This window comes from Gorilla gorilla, chromosome 3, assembly GCF_029281585.2.
Source record: "Gorilla gorilla gorilla isolate KB3781 chromosome 3, NHGRI_mGorGor1-v2.1_pri, whole genome shotgun sequence".
In the NCBI taxonomy this organism is placed as follows: Eukaryota; Metazoa; Chordata; class Mammalia; order Primates; family Hominidae; genus Gorilla; species Gorilla gorilla.
In genome coordinates this window covers 96,343,010-96,369,420 of record NC_073227.2, presented here as the reverse complement: position 1 = coordinate 96,369,420, position 26,411 = coordinate 96,343,010, and the positions used below count along the sequence as shown (strand labels likewise).

Here is a 26,411-nt window from a genome sequence, read left to right as displayed (position 1 = left end):
GCCTGTAATCCCAGCTACTTGGGAGGCTGAGGCAGAGAATTGCTTGAACCTGGGAGGTGGAGGTTGCAGTGAGCCAAGATCACGGCGCTGCACTCCAGCTTGGGTGACAGAGTGAAACTCCATCTGGGAAAAAAAAAAAGAAAAAAGAGATCCCTTTACACTCATGCGGTTGGGAAAAATTTAAACAACCACCACCTGTTCTTGACAGGAATGTGGGGAAAGGGTATTCTGATGTGTGGCCTATGAATCTAAATCATTAGGATCTTTTGAGAAAGCAATCTAGCAGCTTTAGAACTGAAAACGTACATACTTTAAAACTCAGCCTCTTTGTTAAAGATCTATACCAGTTAAATAGATATATGCACAAAAATGTTTATTATAGCATTGTAGTGTCAAAGCTACAAAATTTATTACAGCATTGTTTATAGAGTCAAAGCTACAAAAATGTTTATTATGGCATTGTAGTGTGAAAACAAAATGTATATCCATCAAGACAGTAATTATTGATTATTGGTTAATAACATTTAAAAAGCATACAGCCATTAAAAATAACAAATTAGAGCTATACTTAAGGAATTTCATGAGATTTTGATAATAAAATTATTTTAATTATAAAATTTAATGGTTAATATTGATAATAAAATTAATTTTGTTAATTATATATAATCCATTTTTAAAAACTTAGATGAGTAAAAAGCAGTCGGTCTATGTGTGTGTTTATGAAAAAGATATGGTTATAGGAGCATGGAGGAGAGTATGGAAGGATTTGCACTGTTTTTAACAGAGTAAGCTGGGCTTGGAGAGTAGCAGCAAACCAAGAGTCTGCCTTTAGAGGCCACTGCTTTAGACCCTTTCCCCTGATGCATTGTTAAATTGGAAAGAAAGAGAAGCGGCCTGGCACAGTGGCCCACGCCTGTAATCCCAGCACTTTAAGAGGCCGAGGCAGAAGGATCATTTGAGTTTAGGAGTTTGAGACCAGCCTGGGCAACATCGGGAGACCTCATCTCTACTAAAAAAAAAAAAGAAAAAAAATTAGCCAGGCATGGTGGTGAGCACCTGTAATTCCAGCTACTTGGGAGGCTGAGGTGGGAGGATTGCTTGAGCCTAGGAGATCGATGCTGCATTGAGCTGCCCTCCAGCCTGGGCAAGAAAGCAAGGTTGTCTCAGAAAAACAAAAACAACAACCAAAAAAAGGAACCATGTCACAGAGTGATATATACAGTTTAGTTTTATTTTGGATCTGTGTGTGTGTGCTCTCTCTGTATGATGAGCAAGGAGAAAGGTACAGGGGAATGAACATCAGTTAGCACTATTTGTCTTGGGGGTATGAGAGAAAATTTGTCTTTTACATTCTCGTATTGTTTCTTAACAAGTACATTTTGCTTTTGTAATCTCAAAAAAAATCCAAGAAATAATTTTTAGACCTAAATATTATAAACTCATCTTTAAAGAACACTTTATTTGGAAAGGCTGTGAGTAAATGTCTGAAACTGGTATTATGTTATCTATTTTTTTGTACTGCTTTTAAGCCATACCATAGTTTTTGTTTGTCTGTTTTTTGAGACGGAGTCTCGCTCTGTTGCCCAGGCTGGAGTGCAGTGGTGCGATCTAGGCTCACTGCAAGTTCTGCCTCCCGGGTTTTCTGCCATTTTCCTGCCTCAGCCTCCCGAGTAGCTGGGACTACAGGCGTGCACCATCAACGTCCGGCTAATTTTTTGTATTTTTAGTAGAGACGGGGTTTCATCGTGTTAGCCAGGATGGTCTCAATCTCCTGACCTCTTGATCCACCTGCCTTGTCCTCCCAAAGTGCTGGGATTACTGGTGTGAGCCACCGCGCCCGGCCAAGCCATACCATAGTTTTAAAATTGTTGGCTTGACAAAGTGGCTCACACCTGTAAACCCAGCACTCTGGGAGGCCAAGGCTGGAGGATCACTTAAGCCCAGGAGTTCAAGACCAGCCTGGGCCACATAGTGAGACCCCCCCCACCCCACCACAAAAAAATTAAAAAATGTAACCAGGTGCGGTGGTGCACACCTGTGGTCCCAGCTACTCAGGAGCTGAGGCAGGAGGATCACTTGAGCCACAGAGGTCAAGGAGTGAGTTGTGTTTACGCCACTGCACTTCAGCCTGGGAGACAGAGCAAGACCCTGTCTCAAAAAAAACAATTAAGTCTATATCGGTGTATTTATGTGATAAATTTTGCCTAGTTAAAATGGACAGAAACATAATTCAAATCCTGAACTGTTGAACCCTACTGTTGTTTGGTTTTCAACTGATTTCTTTCAGCAACTAATTGTACTACTACTACTTGCATAACTAAAAAGAGATGATTCTATTGTTATTGGTGGTTTTTATTTGTATAGGTCCTAATCAAACAGGAAATTCAAAGGAAGAGTGGTTATGCCATTCAGGCTGATGAAGAGCAGTTGCGAGTTCAGCTGGATACGATTCAGGGTGAACTAAATGCACCTACTCAGTTCAAGGTAACCACTTCTAAGACCATAATTCTAAAATTTGTTTCAGGTGGATCTGCAGACAAAAAGTTATGTAATCTTCAAGCAGGAATTTTGTATACTTGTGTTTCTTATCTCCAATTAGAACTTCCTTTCTAAAGTAAACTCAGTCATGGTTCTTTTGGCTAGTATTAGTGTTTCGAATATAATGTACAGAGAGAGAAATAGAAATTTTTAATAGATGGTTTTGAAACCATCCTTTCAGAAGAAAACATTCTCTTTTACAAGTCTTCGTCGGCAGTTGTAATTTGACTCAGTCTTAATTTTTAGGGCCGACTAAATGAATTGATGTCTCAAATCAGGATGCAGAATCATTTTGGAGCAGTCAGATCTGAAGAAAGGTATTACATAGATGCAGATCTGTTACGAGAAATCAAGCAGGTAAGTGTTGCATGAGGCTGCATTATTTAAAGTGTGAGCTCACCACTTCACACCTATTAGGATGGCTGTTATCCTAATAAGAAAAGTGTTAGTGAGAATGTGGAGAAATTGGAACTTTCTTGCACTGTTGGGGGAATGTAAAATGGTTCAGCCTCTATGGAAAACAGTGTAGTGTTTACTCAAAAAATTAAAGATAGAATTACGATATGATCTAGCAGGTCTACTTCTGGATATATACCCAAGTACGTTGGAAGCAGGGACTCAAAACATATTTGTACACCCATGTTCATAGCATCTTTATTCACAATAGCCAAAATGTGGAGATAACCCAAGAATCAATCAAGGAATAGAGAAACAAAATGTAGTATATATACACACAATGGAATATTATTCAGCCTTGAAAAAAAGAATGAAATTCTGACACATGCTACAATGCAATTTGACTTTGAAGAAGTTATGCTTCATGAAATAAGCCACTCATAAAAGGGAAATATTTATGATTTCACTTATGAAAAGTACCTAGTAGTCCAATTAATAGAGAGTAGAAAGGTGGTTGCCAGGGTGTGAGGGGAGGAGGGGATGGGAGGAACTTAATTGGTACAGAATTTCAACTTGAGAAGATGAAAAGTTCTAAACAAAGTGGATAGTGTTGATTATTGCACAACAGCATAAATGTACCTGATGCCACTGAACTGTATACTTAAAAATAGTTACAGGCAAAATTTTATGGTATGCCTGTTTTGCCACTGTTTAAAAAAGTGAATTATCCCTCTCCTCACCAAAAAGATGAATTTAGAGGTAGTAGAGACACTAAAGTTTCATAGACCTTGCTCCTTAAAGTGTAGGTAGTAGCCGCACCTGGAAGGTCATTAGAAATGCAAAATTTCAGTCCTTACTCCAGACGTACTCAATCTGCATTTTATCAAGATCATAGAATGATTTGTATGCACTTTAAAGTTTGAGAAGCAACTGCTCTAGATAATACCTTCCCTGCCTATATGTCGCATGTAAGTTATAAACATGTTGTTATTGATCTATCCCCTAAGCCCTCAGGAGATCTGGATGGAGGTAGGTTGAGGTGGCCAGAACCTCCAACCACTTTTCTAGGGTTTTCACATTGTGTGAAAAAGTTGGGAAACACTGCTTTGGCTTATTTTCATTAGTATAAATGCGGATTGGTTTAATGAAAATGAACAGTTGTATCTAAAGAAAATATATGAAGATGATGAACTTTGTGGAACATACTAGGTAGCTAATGACTGTTGGCATGGCCCTGAGGATTTTAGATGAAGGTTATACATGTCATCAACAAATCCAATTTTATTATGTTAGAATGGATATGGCTGGTTTTATGCAACCAAAAACTACTTTGGCTTCCAGGTTCTTGGATATTACACACATAACCAATTATATTCCATTGTTTTAAGTATTTGCAATAAATTAACAGGTTCCAGTATATTGAAATAAATAGTTGTATTAAATAGAGTTGATATATGCAATAAAACTGGGAATAATTTAAACACCTGTCTTTTTTAAAATTGTGAGCAGTGTATTGTTTTGGGATTGAATCGTGGTTCACCATCTACTTTATGACCTTGGGCAGGTTATTTACCTGTAGTTTCTTTAACTGTCGAGATGATAATGGTACCCCAAAGGGGGCTCAAAAGGATTTTAAATGAGTTAAGTGAGTGAATACCAGTACTGTTAAAACAGCACCTTAACCCATAAGGAGGAGTCTTAAAAAAATGTTAGCATCTGTAGTCATCATCACCATTATCACTATGTACTTTGTACTTCAAAACATGAATATTCTCAGTTTTCAGAATGTTATTTTGCTAGTCATCTATATTTGAATACCTCCTTTGAGTTCTGTTTTATTATCATGCCTTTATCAAAAGTTGGTAAAAGGAATAGCTATCTAAAAAACATTTTTGTTGGAAGATATTGTTCATTATATATTTGTTTGATTTTATTGTTCTTTAGAGTTTGTCTTTCACTGTTAGCAAAAGATGTAGTACAAATGTTTAAATATGCATGCCCTCTATATTTAGAGCACTTACTAGGTACTGTGTTGCTAGTAAAATAGTCAAAGTGGAGTCTCTTTTCCTGTGACTAGCTTGCAGTTTTAAGAAATTAATACATTAATATGTTGTTTCTTAATTTGTTCTAGCATTTGAAACAACAACAGGAAGGCCTTAGCCATTTGATTAGCATCATTAAAGATGATCTAGAAGATATAAAGCTGGTCGAACATGGATTGAATGAAACCATCCACATCAGAGGTGGTGTCTTTAGTTGACAGTTCACAAACTTGTGTAAAGGTTTGTGAAATGCATCTTCTTACTGCATCAGACCTTCCTTAAGAATGAAACCGACCACATGGAGGGAAAAAGAAAACAATTCTCTCTTGGCTTGGTTTTTTGAGAAGTTTACTGACAAATTACTGTTCATCAAATCTGAAATAGTCACCTCACAGCTCTTCAAAGAAAACCTTTGAAAGATTTATATCTAAAAGCTGTATTTACTTTAAAAGAAGTGCATAATTACCAAAATTGTATGTACTATTGTACATTTTTACAACAGCATTTTCTTAAACATAATCTGTGTTTAATGATTATTGTCCATTGAGCCTGTACTCTGCTTTCCATACCAAGTAAATATGAAATAATCTACTTTGCACATAACAGAAGAAACTATAATTACTTGGCTGTTGGAGATTTGTACTTGAGTATAAATGTACACCAGTTTTTGTATTTGTGAACTCATCTGTGGGAGGAGTAAAGAAAATCCAAAAGCATTTAATGTTTTCTTTTTGTTCTATAAAGATATGAAAATGTATTTTTATATTATTTTACTTATTTGGAATTTACAGAGCACACCTAAGCAATTAGGATATAACAAAATTACTTAACCATTTTTGCAACCATTTTGTTTTTTAAGCCTTTTTATTTCTAAAAAGATGAAAACTTATGAATAAATTCTTAATTTGTAATTACTTTTATATAATTCTGTCTGGTGCTTTATTTGGCTTTTGAGGAATGACCATTTTTTTGTCCACATAGGTACTAAATTCATAATCACAAGTCAGGAATTTTAGTCTTAAGTCTTATTTTTGCCTTCTAGGGATTTTTGTCAGTGCTGATATATTTTGATTAGGGTATGGCAAGTAAAACTTACTTCAGATATCATCTAGTATTAAGAATTCCCTAATATGTCATTAGTATTCGAAATACTAGAAAATCTGAGTTAAACAGATTAAGTAGTGTTAAATAGTGGGTCTTTAACCAGTGGATCATTTTAAACAGTATTTCTGACTACACTATATATTTGGGCTGCATCATGTTGGCCGCTTTTGAGATGCTTTAACTTTGCACTTCTCTGTGATGCTCTGGCTTGTATTGACAGGTGTTAGAAGAAACAGCCCCATGAATCTTGCTATTGTATTTACTATGGGGATGGTGAAGAGTGTGATGCACTGTATATCTGGAGTCCATCCTCTGAGAACCCACTGAAGAGATTTCTCCTCAGTTGTATAGGTTACAGTTGTGTAGACTAGGATTTTTTGTGGGGTTTTTTTTTTTTTTTTTGAGACAAGTCTCTCTGTCACCCAGGCTGGGGTACAGTGGCACAATCACGACTCACTGCAGCCTTGACCTCCTGGGTTTAAGCAGTCCTCCCACCTCAGACTCTTGAGTAGCTGGGACTACAGGCATGCACCACCACAACTGGCTAATATTTTTTATTTTGTGTAGAGATGGGGTCTTGCTATGTTGCCCAGGCTGGTCTTGAACTCCTAGACTCCAGCAATCCTCCTGCCTTGGCCTGCCAAAGTGCTAGGATTACAGGCCTGAACCTCCATGCCTGGCCAAGACTAGGAACTTTAAAACTCTTTCTTTCTTTCCAAATTGACTGCCAGAAGTATGCAGCTACCTTTGCCAAGTTTATGGTGTGTAAATTTGTTACACTACTACCCTCTCATCATTCTTTCCTACCCATTATATTGCAATACCAACAGTGTTGGGACAGGAATTTCTCGCCTTGTCCACATTTTCTCCGTGGCCCAGAAGATCTGCATGTCCATCATTCTTACCCATGTAGCCAAGTATAGGAGTTTTTGTCCCTCTGCACACCCCCTTATAGTAGGAAGAGTTGTTGGTCTAATTGATGAGAATTGTTACTCACTGAGCTATATAATCTAGCGGATGGATCACTCATCATGCATACCATGGTCGCTTCTCTAGCCTTTGATTTTTCATGTTCTAATATTGCTGGTTGCTAGTTCAACCAGATAAATATACCAGACAGGGCCTAAGGTCAGCCTTTTAAAAAGGCAGGCCCAGTCATCCTGTTGGGTTTCTGTCCCACTGGTGACTGCAATATAAGGCAGGCCTGTGGTCCTTGAGCATATAACTGGTTAGATAACTACACTCAGTTATCGAAGCAAGTGTTATAGACTGAGTAGTTTTTGTCCTCAAAAAATTCATCTTGAAATCCTAACACTCAATATGGTGATTTTAGGAGGTATAGCTTTTGGGAGGTCATGATGAGGGTGGAGCCTTCATGAATGGGATTAGTGCTCTATCTCTCTTGTCCCTTCTGCCATGTGAGATGGTGAGGAAAGGACAAGGAAGAGGGCACTCACCAGAAACTAAGTCTGCTGGCACCTTGATCTTGGACTTCCCAGCCTCTGGAACTGTGAGAAATAAATGTCTGTTGCTTACAAGTTACCTAGTCTACAGTGGTCTGTTACAGCAACCCAAACAGACTAAGACAAAGAGATGAGTAGACTATCCTTAAAGTTCTAATTCAGATATTAAATTGATGTTAAACACTAACAGTATTGAGCATACTGGCAATTCTGAAATATCTAATCAAAATCTTTTATTGAATTTAATCAGAAGTATACAGTTTTTGGGATTTTTTTCCATTGTAAGAGTAGTATACAAGTGAAAAGTTCTGTGACATATATCTGGACCAACTTTCCGAATTTGCAAAATGAATAACAAATATACAATTCTCATTTTATCCAGTGACTTTGGCCAACACGTAAAAAATACATCATTCCTTTTGATCTCCTGTGGATCCCTATAGTTATTTCAAGTAAAGAATAAGAAAGATAAACAATGCATCAAACTACAGAGCAACAAAGAGATTTATAGCAGAAACACTGATTAAAATGATGACCATCCCAAACTGTGAAAGCAGCAGTTTGCCCGAGGATGCAGAAGGATGGCTTTTGGGACCTGGAACAGGAACTGGACCTGGAGCTGTTAATAAGAATACACAGTCACTGACACATCATTTTTTATGTCAAGTATCATCCACCTATACAATATATCCTGAATATGTAAACAATGACACTAAAGTTGAAGTAGAAACTTACCTGAAATACTTCCAGCCAAAAGCAATTTTCAAATAAGTGTAATTCATTACAGATTTCAGGCTATATTTCCATATACAGTTGACCCTTAATATGGGCGTTGGGGTGCCAACCCCCACACAATGAAAACCTACATGTAACCTGATTCCCAAAAACTTAACTACTAATAGCCTACCATTAACTGGAAGCCTTACTGATAATAGAAATTGTTGATTAACATATTTTATATGTTATATGTATTATACACTGTATTCTGGTTGGGGCATGGTGGCTCACACCTGTAATTCCAGCATTTTAGGAGGCCAAGGCAGGAGGACCACTTGAGACCAGGAGTTTGAGCCTGGGCAACATAGCGAGACCCCATCTCTATTTTTAAAAAGATAAAAATAATTGATTAGCACATATTTTGTAAATGTATTATATACTGTATTTTGGCTGGGCGTGGTGGCTCACGCCTGTAATCCCAGCACTGTGGGAGGCGGAGGCAGGCACATCATGAGGTCAGGAGATCGAGACCGTCCTGGCTAACACAGCAAAACCCCGTCTCTACTAAATATACAAAATTAGCCGGGCGTGGTGGCAGGCGCCTGTAGTCCCAGCTACTCAGGAGGCTGAGGCAGGAGAATGGCGTGAACCTGGGAGGCAGAGCTTGCAGTGAGCAGAGATTGCACCACTGCACTCCATCCTGGGTGATAGAGCGAGACTCCAGCTCAAATAAATAAATAAACTATTTTTACAATAAAATAGAGAAAAAATATTAAAATCATCAGGAGGAGAAAACACATTTACAGTACTGTACTGTATTTACTAATACCCAAAGTTTACATCATCTGTTTATAAGATGAATTATCTGTCTGAAATGGCTGGCAACTGCAGCTGCAGACCTGAATCTATATATCAAGCAATTCAACTTTTTCTTGTAATGTCATGGCTTCTCTCTGCTTGTGAGACTTCCGGCATCACTAGTGGCACTTCCTTTGAGTCCTATGGTGTTATTCAAGGTTTTTGGTATTGCACCAAACATGACAAAAAATACAGGAGAACTGTGAGAGGTCACTTTTTGCTGTGATGTGCAATTTACTGGAGATGAACTCCTCAGAGATGTTTAGCAACACATGGTGTTTTAAGAGGATACTTGAAACACTTGAACTCACTGCAATAGCAACAGGAGGTGGCCATGAAATGATTACAGTCATACAGTATGTATTATAGTTAATTTTATGCAGTTGTTTTAATACCGCATCTTTACATTTACATTTCTTTTGATTCTGAATGGTGCCACATATGGTCTGTGTGCACAAATTTGGATAAATACTAACGTTTTACAATAGATTTGTGTATGTTTTATGGTAGTAAATGATAAAAATAGACTAGCATCTACATATATTTTATGCATCCATGACATACTTTCTTTTTATATATATATATATTTCTAGGTCATGCAGTTTGTCTGCAAGTGTCTTCAAATTGATGCAAATATCCAAAAAGATTTCCAATATATTTATTTAAAAAAAATCCATGTATAAGTAGACCCATGCAGTTCAAACCTGTGTTGTTCAAGGGTCGACTATATATCATCAAGATCTGCTACGCTAGGTTTTATGTAGGATTTCACATGCTTTTACATTTCTGTATAGCCAATATAATGATTTTCTGTTGTTCAAGTTCTCTAGCATTTTTTTTAGCAATTTTTCTATTTCCATTTTCTGTATATACATGCAAGGTAAAGTTTAACTCTGTGTGTCTTCTATTTCAAACAAGATAACCACCAACATACAACTGGATATACAGTCATCCCTCAGTATCCTTTGAGGACTGGTTCTAGAACCCCTGAGGATACCAAAATCCACAGATGCTCAAGTCCCTTATATAAAATAGCATACATAAATAAATAAAATAGCATATACAGTATTTGCATATACCTACACACATCCTCCTGTATACCTTATACCATCTCTAGATTTCTTATAATACCTAATACAATGTAAATGATATGCAAGTAGTTGTTGTACTGTATGGGTTTTTAAATTTGTATTATTTTTTCCCACAAATATTTTCGATCCACAGTTGGTTGAATCCCAGAGGATACAGAGGGCTAACTATAGCTGCATTGTTTTTTAAACACTAATCTCTGCAAGATGATAAAAAAAAAAATGTTTTTCCCTCCATACATACACTGCTGGAGAAACTCTTTCCCTTTCATTTGAACTAGTGGAGAGGAGCAGTGGAGTCCATCCACAGGATAAACTGTTTCAGTTTTGTTTGAACTACGGGGAAGCGTTGACTGGAAGTATCCAAATGGGATCACCACTCAGATTTCATAAATAAAACCAAGAAAAATAGCTAGTCAGATTTGTAAAAGCCTTCATATTATCAATGTACTTGCCATAGTTATAAACATGCAGTTACATGTATACACACAGAGAAATGGATAGGCAGATCCACACATGCATTAGTACAGTCGTGCAACGCATAATGATGTTTCCATCAATGACAGACCACATGTATGACAGAGATCCCATAAGATTATAATAGAGCTGAAAATTTCCTACTGCCTAGCAACATCGTAGCCGTTGTAACATATTATGTGTTTGGGGTGATGATGGTGTAAATAAACCGACTGCACTGCCAGTTGTATAACTGTATAGCACATACAATTATATATAATACGTAACATTTGATAATAAACAACTATGTTACTGTTTTATGTACTTACTATACTTTTAATCATTATTTTAGACTGTACTCCTTCAACTTATTAAAAAACGTTAACTATAAAACAGCCCGAGGCAGGTCCTTCAGGAGCTACTCCAGAAGGCATTATCATAGGAGGTGACAGTTCCATGCACGTTACTGCCCCTGAAGACCTTCCAGTGGAACAAGATGTGGAGGTGCAAGACAGTGATATTGATGATCCTGACCCTGTATAGGCCTAGGCTAATGTAAATGTTTGTGACTTAGTTATTAACAAAAGTTTAAAAAGTTAAAAAAAGGGTGATAAAAAAGCTTTATAGAATAGGATATAAAGAAAAAATATTTTTGTACTACTGTACAATGTGTGTTTTAAGCTAAGTGTTATTACAAAAGAGTCAAATTAAAATTAAGTTTATAAAGTAAAACAGTTACATTAAGCTACGGTTAATTTACTATTGAAGAAGGAAAATTTGTTATGAATTTAGTGTAGCCTCTGTATAGTATGTATAAAGTCTACAGGAGTGTACAGTAGTGTCCCAGGCCTTCACATTCGCTCAACACCACCCAGAGCAACTTCTGGGCCTACACGCTCCATTCATGTTAAGTGCCCTATACACCTGTACCATTTTTTATCTTTTATATTTTTACTATAACTTTTCTATGTTTAGATACACAAATACTTACCATTGTGTTACCGCTGCCTACAGTACTCAACACAATAACGTGCTGTAAAGGTTTATAGCCTAGGAGCAGCAGGCTATACCATGTAGCCTACATGTGTAGCAGGGTATACCATCTAGGGTTGGGTAAGTACACACTATGATGTTTGCACAATGACAAAATCACTTAACACATTAATCAGAACATATCCCCATCGTTAAGCAATGCATGACTGTATGTTACCACAGACCAGTGGTTCTCGGGGGGCATTACTGCCCCAAGATGCAGTTTGGACAATTGTCAAGAGTTTTTTGTTTTTTTTTTTAATCATTGCTAACAGTGGAGTGGAGGTAGAGGGCTAGATATCCTGGAGTGCTCTAGTCCTGGACCATGAAAAATTGACCAACTTCCTGCACAACTTTCAAATGTACTGCTAGACATACATGTAAGTTAAAACCTATTTAAAATAATCAAACTCAGAACCTAAAGCAGTTTTATGTATATTTTTAATAGTTTTGATAAACATTAAACATCAGTTTTTATTTAGTATCTACTCTATTTCTTCACTCCATTTTCTTATACTTCCTGTATAGAATAGCTTCCAATCTTCTCTTCAACCCAAATTTATTTGCATAAATGTAAACATCTGTCTACTTTAGACATGATGTTGATTTTTATGGGTACAAATGCATCTCATCTATGGATCTTCTTTCTGGATAATATAAGGACTTTATAAAATACTTGTTATAAAGGGAGAATTGGGTTGAGAACCACTGTTCTTTCTTTTTTAATATATATTTTCTTTTTTATTTTTATATTTTGCTCCCAGTCTTCAGACTGGTAAGAACCACTGTTCTAAGAGTAGAAACTCTAGATACAATGGAAAATGATTATCGAAAAAACAAAGCTATATTGTCCCCAACACACACATGCACACACAAGCTTTTGGATATGACATTATACTCTGTTATTAAGATGCCTTAAACCCTTGCAACTTTGTTCCCTTTATTGAGGAAAAATAAATTTCTCACTTTTTCTATATTACAGAAGCAGGCATTTATCAACTGAGGAAATGAGATATTTCTTACTAGGATTGTTGATATTTCTTTGACTTTTATCTTCTAAAATATAAAGAGATTTTGAGTTAGTTATATTGTATATCTGTTTATCCAGAAAAGAAAGATCTGATTAAAAATGAAGCAAACTCGGTTATCTCTGTGAGTGGGTCTGAAGGGCAGGGTAATAGGTTTACGGGTATGTGTGGGGTTAGGGGAAGGGTTTAATTTGTTCTCATCTGTGCTCTTTGAATTTTTTTTTCCCATCAATATGTGTTTACATAAAAATAAAAGTTAAAATTTTATTCACAAAAAAGTATTTTCTACATATTGAACTTAGATTCCCAAGTACATTAATACCTACTATTCATTGAGTGTTCACTATGTGCCATGCATTGTGCAAATGCTTTATGTACACTGTCACCTTTACTTCTTAGTCTTATTAGCCAGGTATAATTATCCATATTTCACAGATATTCCTTAAAACATTTATGAAATGTTTTGAGGAATGCCATGCATAAAATCATGGGGGTAATTGGTGCTAGAAATATCTAATTTCAAATTTGCTCTGAATTACTATGCTATACAGATGCTTCTCGACTTATGGTGGGGTTGTCTCTCAATAAATCCAATGTAAGCTGAAAATACCATAAGTCAAAAATGCATTTAACTCACCCAACCTACAGAACATCATGGCTTAACCTAGCCTACCTTAAACATGCTCAGAACACTTACATGAGCCTGCAGTTGGGCGAAATCAGCTAAGATAAAGCTTATTTTATAATAAAATATTGAATGTCTCCTGTAATCTATTGAATACTGTACAGAAAGTGAAAAAGAGAATGGTATGGGTACTTGAAGTATGGTTTTTACTGAACGTGTATGGCTTTCAGACCATTGCAAAATCAAAAAATCCCAAGTTGAACCTGATAGAGCAGGAGCACCGTCATCTTGGACAAACACCACCACTTTAAATTCAAGCTCCCTTTCTAGCCTCATGCATTTCAAGGAAATCACCTCTTCTAACTACAAGCAGCCAGAAGGAGCAAACAGTAAAACACAGATAAAACAGCTCGGGCACAAAGGGAGGTGGGGGGAAAGTCTCTTGAGTAACTCCCAAACTTCGCCCTCATACAATGGGCCCCAGTAAAACAGTGGGCCTTAATAAGCACATTCCTTTCTCTTCAGGTGCACTAAGTTAGGGAAGCTAAAAGCAGACTTGCGGAATATGCCTGCAGCTGCAGAATGATGTATGGGAACAGACACACAACGCTCCCTCCCAGATAAGCACAACAAAGAGACACAGAAGCAGTCCAAGCCTCTGATAAACTCTCCCACCCTAAATCCTTAAAAACTCTTAGTCTGTAGAAAAGTGGGCTTCTAACCTAACTCGGCCAGAAGGCGCCTCTCAAGTTTGTTTTCTCTAAAATAAATCTGTCCTAACTGGCAAGCCACCTTTTCATGTTTCTTACAGACTGACCATTGTAACTTGGAGACCATCTGTACTACCAAGTGTGTGCCTAGCATAGAAATATTATGATATTACCATATTTTAACAGCTTTGAAGCCAAATACCAATTCTAGGTGCCCAGGATAGAAGTGGATAACTAAATCTGTTTGGAAGACAAGTGTAGCACAAAGTGAACAAAGCTTGAAAAGTTTGAGTCCTGGTTGTCTCTAGCCTATTATAAATTTGTTAGCCTTCTCATGTTCCATGTTCTGATCTCTGAAGTGTCAATAATATTTATCTTATTGGATTAAATGAGCTCCTGTGTACTGTTTTCACATCACCTTTTAAAAAGCTACACATAGCTTTCCAGGAGAGAGCACAATACACTGTAGTCCCAGCAAAATCTAGTGGCCTATTGGACGATATAGAGTGTGGTGAGGAGCACAGAATGGCTGGTCCCAGTATTGGCATGCTGCACAGTCCTCATTCACAGTTCTTGGATGATGTTATTTCTATGTCTACAGATTCCTTCACCCTGAGAAGCCTGTCTCATTCTGGAATAGACAGGCCCAGCTGGAAGCCAACTGTTCCAGTTTAAGATCAAGTGCCTTTTTTGATGTTTGGCCCAGAGAACCGTAATAGCAGCCTGCTGCTCACACTGAAAGAAATTCTCAACACTTTCCCTGTCTGGCTTGCAGACTGGGGTATCGGAAAGTGTACAGCCCAGATGTCTTCCCCAGACCCCATAAGACTGAACTAACTGAATGATTATGGTAAAGGACTTAGAATCCATGGTGCCTCCACCCCCAATAAAGAATATATTACCAGGTTTTTCATTCAGTTGTATCATTTTTATTCCTAAACAAGAAAGAGGTTTTCAGATAATAACAAAGGCAGCTACCATTTACTACTATGTTACCACCATTCATTTTGCTAGGTACTTTGCTAGGTACTTTATCTCATCAGTCCTGCAAGACAGAAGCTTTCCTCATTTTACAGATGTGAAAGCAGGGGCATACAAAGTGAAGTAACTTATATAAAGCTACTCAGAGGAAAGTGGCAGAGACTTCCTGAAGCCAGGTCTATCTGTCTACACAGCTCATGTTCATCTCCCACCATGCTCAGTGGCTGCCTTTCAGATTGCCAGATGAGCAAGACCCCAATGATGGCACTCTGCAAACTCAGGACTAGCGAGCTGAAGAGATGTAGACGCACAAGGTGTGTCATCAGTGTCACTAGAGGTTCACTTCAAAGTTGTGGCCAAATAAATCCAACAGTGCAAATTTGGGTCAATATAAAAGAGGTCCTGGACCCTTTTCTCTGAGCCTATGTTCTCTGAGCCTTTATTTAACTAATGGAAAACGCCGTTTCTTTATACAGCATGCAGCTTCCACTGACAGCAGCGTTACGTGAAGTTCAGCACTGTATGGCTGGATATAGTTTTTAAGATGCCAAATATCTAATTTCCTTAACAGATCATCATTTCCATAATAACAAAACCTGCAAAAAAATATTTCAAAGTACTACATGAACTCAGGAGAAAGGGATTTATGCATTGGACAGTGGCTTGCACCCTGAGATTCCATGGTTTTATAGTCCTTACAAATATTCCTGTCATGTACATGTGACTACTGATGGCTACATTTGATAGATAACAATTATGAGGCATAGAAAGTCCCATGCATATCTAATGGTGACTGTACTCCCCAAACTGGCATGTTCCCCTCTGGCATGCCTATCAGTTGCTTACCAGGTAGTGGAAAAGGTTCTGGAATTTTCATTCCTAAATGAGAAGGAAGTTTTCAATGACTTACAGTTTGCTCCACTGAGTATAATTTTCAAACTCTTGTCTGCTGAGCTTAAGAGATGCAAGCACCCAAGGCCCCAATGCACTATAGTTTCTGGCTTTTTATTTAAAAGTTCTGCTTACGTAAACCCTTATTATACAAATCCACACCAAGATTAGAGGAGTCTTCTGCCATAGCACTTCACTGAGCATGTTTATGCCAGGAGAATATCGTGTTTTGTTACCTGGAGATACAGGCAATGAGATGTTAGCCAAGACTAACAGTCAACTTGTGCGTAAAGGTAGGTTTCTATTGAATAACTTTAGCTGTAGAACCTGGAAGGTGTTGGACTGATGCATCCAGATCCCAGGAGCCTTTCCCTCAGCCACATCCAGAGCAGAACTAACTTTCCTGCCCCAGAGACAATGCTCCAGGAGCACATGAATGCACAAGAGGAAAGAGACTTCTCTACGCTTCCCCAGCTAAATATTTGTAGATGACTGGCAGTAGCTATAAGGGAAATATTGATGAATAATAGTCTCATGACAGTATTCTCTTAAATGCCTGGGAATCCTGCTCAACTCATTCTTGGGCTCAGGGAGTAAACAGAAAGCTGTCTTACCAGGTATTTGGGTGGGTTCAAGGATTTTCACACCTAAAGGCAGAAATGAATATTGGTTTGTATTAATCAGTTATCTTATACTGTTAATACTCTTCTTTTGTCTATATTTCCTCCATTTCCAACTTTCAAAAAAAAAGGCAGGGGGAAAGAAAAAAGAAACAGCAACAACAAAAACACCTTTCAATGGCTCTTCATTCTCCATGTGACAGAGTCCAAACTCCTTAGCCTGGACTTCAAGAACTTCCACGATCTAACCCCTGTCTCTCCAACTTTATCTTCAGAAGGCAGTCCCAATATATCAGTTTTTGGATGAAACACTACTGGTTTTACGTTTCTGCTTGGTTTAGCTCTATCGTAATTATAGTTATTAGCTCTGTGACTTTGGACAGACTACTTAATCCCTCCTAACTTCAGTTTCTCACTTTGCAAGAGAAATATTTACCTCTTAGGTTTGTAGTTAGTGAAGATTGAAGGAAAGACTGCATAAAAGTGCTTGGTACACTGCACGGAGCGAAAAAAGGTACTCAATAAATGAAGTCCCTTTGTTCTTGTCTAACTCATTCCTCAAACTCTCCAGGCTCAGTAATATTTTTTTTTCTTTTTTGAGAGACAGGGTCTCGCTGTGTCGCTCAGGCTGTGATGGGGTACAATCACATGATCATAACTCACTATTATTCTCCTGCCTACGCCTTCCAAAGAGCTGGGATTATAGGTGTGAGCCACTGTGCTGGCTTTTCACAATGTTCTTAATCCTAGGAATCCTTATTGTCTCCTAACCATGTAGCTAGTCTCAGTAAATAGATTATTTACCAGGTGAAACAGTGAGCCTCTGGCTTTTTATTCCTAAGGATGAGAATAAGAACTATTTAGTAAAAAAATGCAATCAGCTTGAAAATTAATTTGACCTTATACTTGACTTCTGTAGTAGAAAACTCAGAACGCTTTGAGAAATGGCAGAGGACAAGGTAACAAAAAGAAGAGATTTAACCCACTGGAGCCTAACTGATGATAAGAACTAAGGCTAATGACCCAGAATCTATCCTAGCTTAAGCACCTCTTGTTCGTTTTTTAAAAATTCAACCCAAAGACCTTGACCCAAAATTGGCATTATATGTAATATATAAAATATGCTTCCTAACTATATAATACATTATAGATAATTTGGAAAAATACAGAAAATTATTAAAAATTAAAGTTCTCTTAAAACTGCAGATCTCAGAAATACTCTACTCATTCTTAACATTTTTGGTGTATTTCAATCATTTTGCTATGCATACATATATATACATATACATTTTTAAAAGTTAATATTATACTCTATATGCAGTTTTATATCCAATTATTTACCATTGTATTAAGAGTACTTTCTTCTATCTTTAGATGGTTTTGAAAACATGATTTTTAAGTTGCTTAGTGTTTCATAATATAGATAGTATTTTATTTAACAATACCCAATGGTTGGACACAGGTTGTTTCTAAATTTTTGCTACTGTCAAATAAAAATTATAGGAGGCCATTGCTTCAGACTAAGTTTCTGCAGTAGGCCCCAACAGACCAGACTAAAAATTGAAACGGAGTCACCCATGCTAAAGTTCCACATCACCTAAACTAAGTTGTCTGACCTTCTAAGAAATTAAGAGAAAGAAATAACAGAATTTCCCAAATTAACCATTTTAAAATCTTCAATCAGCTTGATAAATGAAGTTCCCGATGCTTCAATCCTTACACACAAAAAAGGTAGCCTGAAATAAACTGATGTTAACTGATCAGTTATTTTTCTACTGTTCTGTCTAAAAGTAATTAATATACTCTGTTCTTTGTTTCCACTTTCTTTGGCTCTTCTCTGTCTTTAAAGCCAATGAACGCTTATTCTATGGAATAAAGTGTTGCCCAATTCTAGAATCTCAAATAAAGCCAATTGATCTCTTTAAATTTGTTGTAATTTTGTCTTTTGACACTACCATAACACTGTGATAAGCATTTTTGTACACAAATCTTTGTGTTCATCTCTAATTTCCTTGGAACAAATATCCAAAAGTGTTATAACCAAGTCAAAAGGTACAAACATTTTTAAGACTAGTAATACATACTACTAAATTGCTCTCCAAAAAAGTTCCAATTTATAATCTCGCCAGTAATTTATGAGACTGTTCCTGTCCCAGTATCCTTGAGGACATTTGAGTAATTTTTTTTTTCCAAGATGGAGTCTCACTCTGTCACCCAGGCTAGAGTGCTGTGGCGCGATCTCGGCTCACTGCAACCTCCACCTCCCAGGTTCAAGTGATTCTCCTGCCTCAGCCTCCTGAGTAGCTGGGACTACAGGTGTGTGCCACCATGCCCGGCTAATTTTTGTATTTTTAGTGGAGATGGGGTTTCACTATGTTGGCCAGGCTGATCTCATGATCCGCCCACTTTGGCCTCCCAAAGTGCTGGGATTATAGGCGTGAGCCACCCCGCCCGGCCATTTGAGTAATATTAAAAATAAAACAAAAACAAATACTTGAGGATGAGTTACACTTGGAATGTACTAAATAATCAAATGGATATAGCTAATGGCATATATTAATCAGATTGCTGGTGACAGAAATAAATACAAAGAATAGTCATTTTAATTTAGAAAAAACAACACTATTTGTTATGCCCTGCCCAATATCCTAGAGGTCACAGAATGTGGGGAATAATTAGTCACACCTTCCTCTATTTGGTGGGATGACCTAAAGATTGTTAGACATGAGAAATAGAGCTGCTATGTCATTTTTCTAAAGAATTCTACCTGAAACCCAGGAGAGTCTCTAATATACCAAACCAGTAAGCTAAGGTGAGCTCTGCCTTCCTCCCACTTTTCTTACCACGACATTCTTCCCTGTTCCCACATGTAAAGGGAGATATATTGCAAAATGTAAGCCCCCAGAATTTACATAAATGTCTTACCATGGTCTTCAAGCTTCTGGTTTTTCTCACCTGAGTTACAAAAAGAAGCTTATCAGTTTTAACAATGGAACAAAAGAATCGGCAGTTACTATAGCTACAGCAAAATTATTTTCAGTAAATATGAAAATATTCCCACCTGTAAAGGGAGGTATCTTGTAAAATGTAAGCCCCCAGAATTTATAAAAAATGTCTTACCATGGTCTTCAAGCTTCCAGTTTTTCTCACCTGAGTCACAAAAAGAAGCTCATCAGTTTTAACAAAGGAACAAAAGAATTGGCAGTTACTACAGCTACAGCAAAATTATTTGCAAGAAATATGAAAATATTCCCACCTGTAAAGGGAGGTATCTTGCAAAATGCAAGCCCCCAGAAATTTTTTTTTTTTTTTTTGAGACGGAGCCTCGCTCTGTTTCCAGGCTACACTGCTGTGGCACGATCTCAGCTCACTGCAACCTCCAACTCCCTGGTTCAAGGGATTCTCCTGCCTCAGCCTCCCGAGTAGCTGGGACTACAGGCATGTGCCACCACGCCCGGCTAATTTTTGTATTTTTAGTAAAGATGGGGTTTTACTATGTTGGCCAGGATGGTCTCAATCTCCTGACCTCATGATCCTCCCGCCTCGGCCTCCCAAAGTGCTGGGATTACAGGCATAAGCCACCACGCCTGGCCAAGCCCCCAGAATTTATAAAAATGTCTTACTATGGTCTTCAAGCTTCTGGTTTTTCTCACCTGAGTCACAAAAAAGAAGTTCATCAGTTTTAACAATGGAACAAAAGAACTGGCAGTTACTATTGCTACAGCAAAATTATTTTCAGGAAATATGACTATAAAGAACCATTTGATACGTCCAGGAAACTACCCTACTAAACTTAAGTTGCCGGTCAGAGTCTAAATGTACCTTGGCTAATGAGCTGGAACATTCTCTGCCCCACTATTAAGAAAAGTCATTACAAATAGCTTGTCTACCAGGGATCTCAAGGAGCCGAGAAAATGTCTTTGTTGAAGAGTCAGCTAAAGTCCCTGTGAAGTGATCAGTAGAACCTGTGACTGCAACGGAACAATAAAAAGAAGGGCTGCTAAGCAAGGCTTCAAGGCATAAAGTGCTTCACTTCTATCAGGACAGGAAGTATTTTCCCAAACATGAAATAAATTGCATGTTTTAAAAAGGCTGGAACGTCTTCTCTTTTCAACAAAGAAAAATTTATTGTAGCCACATGAGCCAAACACATGATAAGGAACTTATGTGCAAAGAAATGATTTGGGCCATATATCCTTCAGTGGAAACTTTAAGAGCATCTAATCACCTACATATTTTAGTTAAATCATAGTAAACATCAAGCATCTGCCTATTTGAGAGATGCAAACATGCTGAGTTTTGTATTTTTGTCTGAGTATTTGGAGTCACACAGGTTCGTTTCAATGACTGAATACAGAGCTATACCTAAGAAGCCCTCAGAACTGGTCAAGAATGACTCTAGCTCTTCATTCTCACCACCCGTATTCCCCAGAAAATTTCCATATGGTTCAGATCTCCACGACGCCAATTCTCTTATTTGAGGAAGGTATATTTCCCTAGAATAGGTTCTTTATTTTTTTCCTCTCATATAGGCCAAGTCACTGCTTTATATCTGCAAATTTTCTTCAGCTAAGAAATACATTTGCTAAACAAGAAAGAGCTATTAAACATCCAGGTAAGGATTATTATTATTAACTTTGGAGACAGAGTTTCACCCTGTCACCCAGGCTGGAGTGCAGTGGGTGCAATCTTGGCTCACTGCAACCTCTGCCTCCCAGACTCAAGGGATCCTCCTGCCTCAGCCTCCCAAGTAGCTGGGACTACAGGTGCACACCACCATGCCTGGCTAAGTTTTGTATTTTTTGTAGAGATGGGATTCCGCCATGTTGCCTAGGCTGGTCTCAAACTCCTGGGCTCAAGTGATCCACTCACCTCGGCCTTCCAAAGTGCTGGGATTACAGGCGTGAGCCACCATGCCCAACCAAGATTATTTTTAAAAATTAGAACATACTCACCAGGGTTGTAGACATAGATGGGTTGAAAATATTCTGAAATACAGACATGTTTTCATTACACGGTACTATGCTCAGATGTGAATGTCAGGATCAGTCTATTTTTAAATGTTCATTAAAAATAAAGATTGAGTTGGCTTATATTTAAGAAACATAAAAATATAATTACTATAAGAGATATAAAATTTCAATTCAAAGACAAATGGATGTGAATTCACTTTTATTTTTTTGAGACAAGAGTCTTGCTTTGTCGCCCAGGCTGGAGTGCAGTGGCACGATCCCGGCTCACTGCAACCTCTGCCTCCCGGGTTTCAAGCAATTCTCTTGCTTCAGCCGCCCAAGTAGCTAGGATTATAGGCGCCTGCCACCACACCTGGCTAATTTTTGTATTTTTAGTAGAGCCAGTTTCACATGTTGCCCAGGCTGGCCTCAAACTCCTGACCTTAAGCAATCCACCTGCCTCAGCCTCTGGATGTTGATTCATTTAAGTTACATGACAAAAAAACTCACAGGAAAGCTAGCCAGAAAAACAGCTAGAAACAGAACCTTGCTTTTGAACTTTTTTCTCTCTCTTCTGATACCTTTGGTATGTTTTTAAACTTTTTAATGAGGAAATCTTCAAAAGGATCCACCCAGAGCATGTCTTAATCCAAAGGCATTTTTGGTATCTTTAATTCAAATTTATTAGGCCTCTTTGATAATGCTGTTCCTTAATACTCTTAGAATTTTCTGTCTGCCTTCCCAAATCTTTCCCATAGTCCTCTAAGAAAGATTTTTTTTTTTTTTGGTCACATCCTCTTATTTTTCCCCGAGGAAGTTAAAATCAACCGCATTACCCTTCTGTCATCCCATTCTCCTCCTTCCTTGACCTATATTCATGCCATTCCTTCATTGGTCTCCCAAATGTTATTTCCTAAGATAACAAAATACAGGAACAGGAGCTAGCTCTCTGCATAGGAGTCAAGTGGGAAATGGCTGAAGATGTAGGGGAATTAAGGAGTCCTTAAACTCCTATAAGGTCAGGCTCAGATGACAGCGGCGTGTTCCCTTCATGCCCAGGCCAATGCAGTGTCTGAGAGAAGAGCCACAGGCAAGTCTTGGGGTGGGGATGAGGGTGGCAGTGGGGACTGGCAGCAAAGGCTCCTAGGCTCTCCACCTGAAAAGGTACTAGCAGTAGTAGCACAATTTAGCCTTGAGAAAATGATGTTTGACAGAACGACAGTACAGTGGTGGGGTGGCTCTGACCCATAGCTATGAGAAGTAACTGATAAAATTCCTATTATAGGGATAAGACTTTAAAGCGTATCTTACCTAGGTTCTCAATACAGTTTTCGGTTTTTAGTCCTGAAACACAAAGATAAAGCTTTATTAGTTAGACATAATCTACCCTAGTAAATATTTCAATTAATCTATGGCTGTTGGTAACCTAATCTGTCAGCTCCTGGTTTATCAGACTCATAATTAGTAAGATGCAAATTGCAGGCTGGGCATGGTGGCTCATGCCTGTAACCCCAGCATTTCGAAAGGCTGATGCGGGAGGATCGCTTCAGCCCAGGAGTTCGAGACCAGCCTGGGCAACATAGGGAGACCCCATTTCTACAATTTTTTTTTTTAAAATTAGCCAGGCATGGTGGCACACACCTGTAGTCCCAGCTACTCAGGAGGGTCAGGTGGGAGGATCGCTTGAGCCCAGGAGGTTGAAGCTGCAGTGAGCTGTGATCATGCTACTACACTCCAGCCTGGGCGACAGAGTGAGACCCTATCTCAATTATTTAAAAAAATTGCAGAACAATTATATTTTAGTATTTATAGTATAGCCACCAAACAGCCATATGACCTCTGACAAAACACCTAAGCTTTCCGGAATTCAGTTTTCTTATCTGTATCTTTTACTAGGAGACTGCTTCAAATGACTTTCAAGGGCCCATCCAGGGCTAATACTTTATCATTCTATTCTATAATTAGTCGGCAAAATTTAGGAGAAAATTTACCTGTCCAATTAATCCTCTCTTCAGATACTAAACGTCCTCAACAGCAAACCTATCCCTCTACTACAACAATTCCTATCCTTTGAAGAAGAAGAATCTCAATCAGACCTTCTACATCCTTTAATATTTGAACAAAGATCCTTCACATTCATATAAAGAAAACAGGTTGGCATGCCCCAGAATATTCATTTGTATATGAGGAAATCCACAATATTTGGAGAACAGAACGTGGCATCTGACAGTACTTTTTGAAAGGCCCTAAATGCTCTCACTGGTGATGCCCTAGAAAAAGTTGTCAGCACTGCAGTGATTCCCCTGAGACTTGACAGAAAGGGGAATCTACCAGCCAACAGCAGTAAGGTAAGAAGGTTAGTGAGACAGTATACAGATTTGGTGCAGTATGAGCCATACTGAAGGCCTACCAGAATGCATAACAAAGGTCCAGATGCCTCGTGGTCTCTACTTCATACCTGACGAACACACTAATCTAATCTGGAAGTTCAGCTACCTGAGGAGGAGCCTCTTTACCGACAATAGAATCCCTAGAGAGGCCCGGCTCCTAAAAAAGATATATACTTCTATAATCTGCTCTCAAGTCCTGCTCCATTTGTTGTGAGTGTCTGAACCAAAAACCCAGGTGATTTGATCCACTTTCTACTGGTCCAGGAAATAACAGATGTGTTAGAATCTGGACAGTGCCCTGAGGCTAAACTCAGGCATTTGACTAGACTAGAAATTTAAAAATTGGTTCTAGAGATTATTACAAAATGTTGTCTCAGGGTGTGGTGGCTCACCCCTGTAATCTCAGCACTTTGGGAGACCAAGGGCGGGTGGATCACCTGAGGTCAGGAGTTAGACACCAGCCTGGCCAACATGGTGAAACCCCGTCTCCACTAAAAATACAAAAATTAGTCCAGCGTGATGGTGTGTGCCTATAATCCCAGCTAGTTGGGAGGCTGAGGCCGGAGAATCACTTGAACATGGGAGGCAGAGTTTGCAGTGAGCCAAGATTGCGCCACTGCACTCCAGCCTGGGTGACAAGAGCAAAACTCTGTCTCAAAAGAAAAAGAAAAAAAATGTTGTCTCAGCAGGAGATGAGTGAGTACAAACCTCATCCAGAGGGCTTATTTGAGGGTAAGGTGAAGGTGAGGGGAATTGTGGATAAGAAGGCTACAGATGTAAGTTGAAAGGTGCAGCCTGGGGACCAGGCACCAGGGGGATTTTAAAAGCCTTTTGTCTGTAGCACAAGTTAGAGCATGTTTCTCAAAGTGTAGTTTTCCAGCCACATACTTCAGAATCACCTGGGTGCTTATTAAAAAGGCAAATTCCAAGACCATAGCCAGGACTATTATTGCTACATACTTTCTAGAGGGGGATGCCTTGTGATCTGCATTTTAAATAAGCACTCCAAGTGATTTTTATGCACAAAATTTTTGAAGGCCTCCTGAATAGAAAAGAATGGGTATCTTTATTTATTATTATTTTTTCTTTTTGAGACGGAGTCTCGCTCTGTCACCCAGGCTGGAGTGCAGTGGCACGATCTCGGCTCACTGCAACCTCCGCCTCCTGGGTTCAAGCAATTCTCCTGCCTCAGCCTCCTAAGTAGCTGAAATTACAGGCACCCACCACAACACCCAGCTAATTTTTGTATTTTTAATAGAGGCAGGGTTTCACCATGTTGGCGAGGCTGGTCTTGAACTCCTGACCTCAGATGATCCACCTGCCTCATCCTCCTAAAGTGCTGAGATTACAAGCATGAGCCACTGTACTGGCCTCTTTAATGTTTAACACAGAGTCATTTTGTTAAGATTGCATTTCTCCTCCCTATTTAAACTCTGGATTTAATCTTCTGTTTAGCATTTTCAATAGCAGTAATCGAACTATTTTGAGTCTCTAAAGAAATAGCAGGGTTAAAAATGGATAAGAGAATTGGTCCAGAAATAAAAGAAATAAATGTATAAGGAATGAAAAAGGAAACCTAACAACAGATTCAGCAGATGTAAAAAGATATGAGAATATTATGAACAGCTTTATGCCTACTAATTTGAAATACAAAGGCAAATGGACAAATTCCTAGAAAAATTTAACTTACCAACCCTTAAGTAGTTTAAAATATTTCCAGAAAGAATATACCAAGATAATTCAATTTTTATAGACAGAGTACCAGGGAGAAGGGAGTGGCACAAACAGAGAACTCCAGAGATCTGCAAAGGGTTTCCCTCAAGTATTCAGTGGAGTGCTGATCAGATTATATGTGTGAGAAAACTACCCAAGGCCAGAGAAAGAACCCACAAGGTCAAGAATAGTGTCTATTCCCATCAACCAGGCTGGAAAACCTTATAATTCACAGGCATTAGGTAGAGTATTGAGAAGGGTACAGCCTCAGCAGTGAGAAATAATGAGCCCTAGATTAAAGTGTCTCTGGTTCTGCCTAGAAAATCTGAAGAATAAGCCCTAAAACAACCAAACTGTTCTAAAGTAAATTAACTATGTACCAGAACAAAGCTCAAGAATATTTTTAGAAATATAAAATTACCATGCACACAACAAGGTAAAATTCACAACATCTGGCACCCAATCAAAAACTACCAGCAAAGAAGCAGGAAAATACAATTCATCATGACAAGAGAACTCAATCTAATGAAACTAACCCAGAGCTGACACAAATGTTAGTATTATCAGAAAAGTAAATTAAAGTAGTCATTACAACTGTATTCCATGTGTCCAAAAAATAGTTAAAGGTGTTGTCTTACCTCCAGCTGCCACACAAAATACCCTGACTGGATGGCTTAAACAACAGATTTTTATTTCTCATAATTCCAGAGCTGGGAAATCCAAGATCAAGGTAATGGCAGATTCAATTTCTGGTAAAGGCTTTCTTCTTGGCTTGCAGATAGCCACCTTCTCACTATATCCTCATAT

At 38.3% G+C, this 26,411-nt stretch overlaps 2 protein-coding genes across 18 annotated transcripts in view; one reads left to right on the top strand and one right to left on the bottom strand.

Moving 5' to 3' along the window:
• The window catches only part of NUP54 (nucleoporin 54), a 35,788-nt gene extending 29,892 nt beyond the window's left edge, over window positions 1-5,896 (top strand). For all 3 annotated transcript variants that reach the window (XM_004038854.4, XM_019025888.3, XM_055384524.2), the window contains 3 exons: window positions 2,365-2,484; window positions 2,785-2,895; window positions 5,066-5,896. In XM_004038854.4, the coding sequence (XP_004038902.3) occupies window positions 2,365-2,484; window positions 2,785-2,895; window positions 5,066-5,194 (360 nt within the window). In that variant the 3' untranslated portion in view covers window positions 5,195-5,896. The remainder of the gene's footprint in view (window positions 1-2,364; window positions 2,485-2,784; window positions 2,896-5,065) is intronic.
• A 1,863-nt stretch (window positions 5,897-7,759) lies between these two features.
• Window positions 7,760-26,411, bottom strand: part of ART3 (ADP-ribosyltransferase 3 (inactive)) — a 101,396-nt gene continuing 82,744 nt past the window's right edge. For 4 of the 15 annotated variants that reach the window (XM_055384527.2, XM_055384525.2, XM_055384529.2 and 1 more), the window contains 11 exons: window positions 22,813-22,845; window positions 21,505-21,537; window positions 20,173-20,202; window positions 19,670-19,699; window positions 19,475-19,504; window positions 16,544-16,576; window positions 15,885-15,917; window positions 14,960-14,992; window positions 12,718-12,750; window positions 10,451-10,585; window positions 7,760-8,162 (listed from right to left, as the gene is read on the bottom strand). In XM_055384527.2, the coding sequence (XP_055240502.2) occupies window positions 8,029-8,162; window positions 10,451-10,585; window positions 12,718-12,750; window positions 14,960-14,992; window positions 15,885-15,917; window positions 16,544-16,576; window positions 19,475-19,504; window positions 19,670-19,699; window positions 20,173-20,202; window positions 21,505-21,537; window positions 22,813-22,845 (557 nt within the window). In that variant the 3' untranslated portion in view covers window positions 7,760-8,028. The remainder of the gene's footprint in view (window positions 8,163-10,450; window positions 10,586-12,717; window positions 12,751-14,959; window positions 14,993-15,884; window positions 15,918-16,543; window positions 16,577-19,474; window positions 19,505-19,669; window positions 19,700-20,172; window positions 20,203-21,504; window positions 21,538-22,812; window positions 22,846-26,411) is intronic. The other 11 variants (XM_063705321.1, XM_004038849.4, XM_019025930.4 and 8 more) reach the window with 8 other exon arrangements.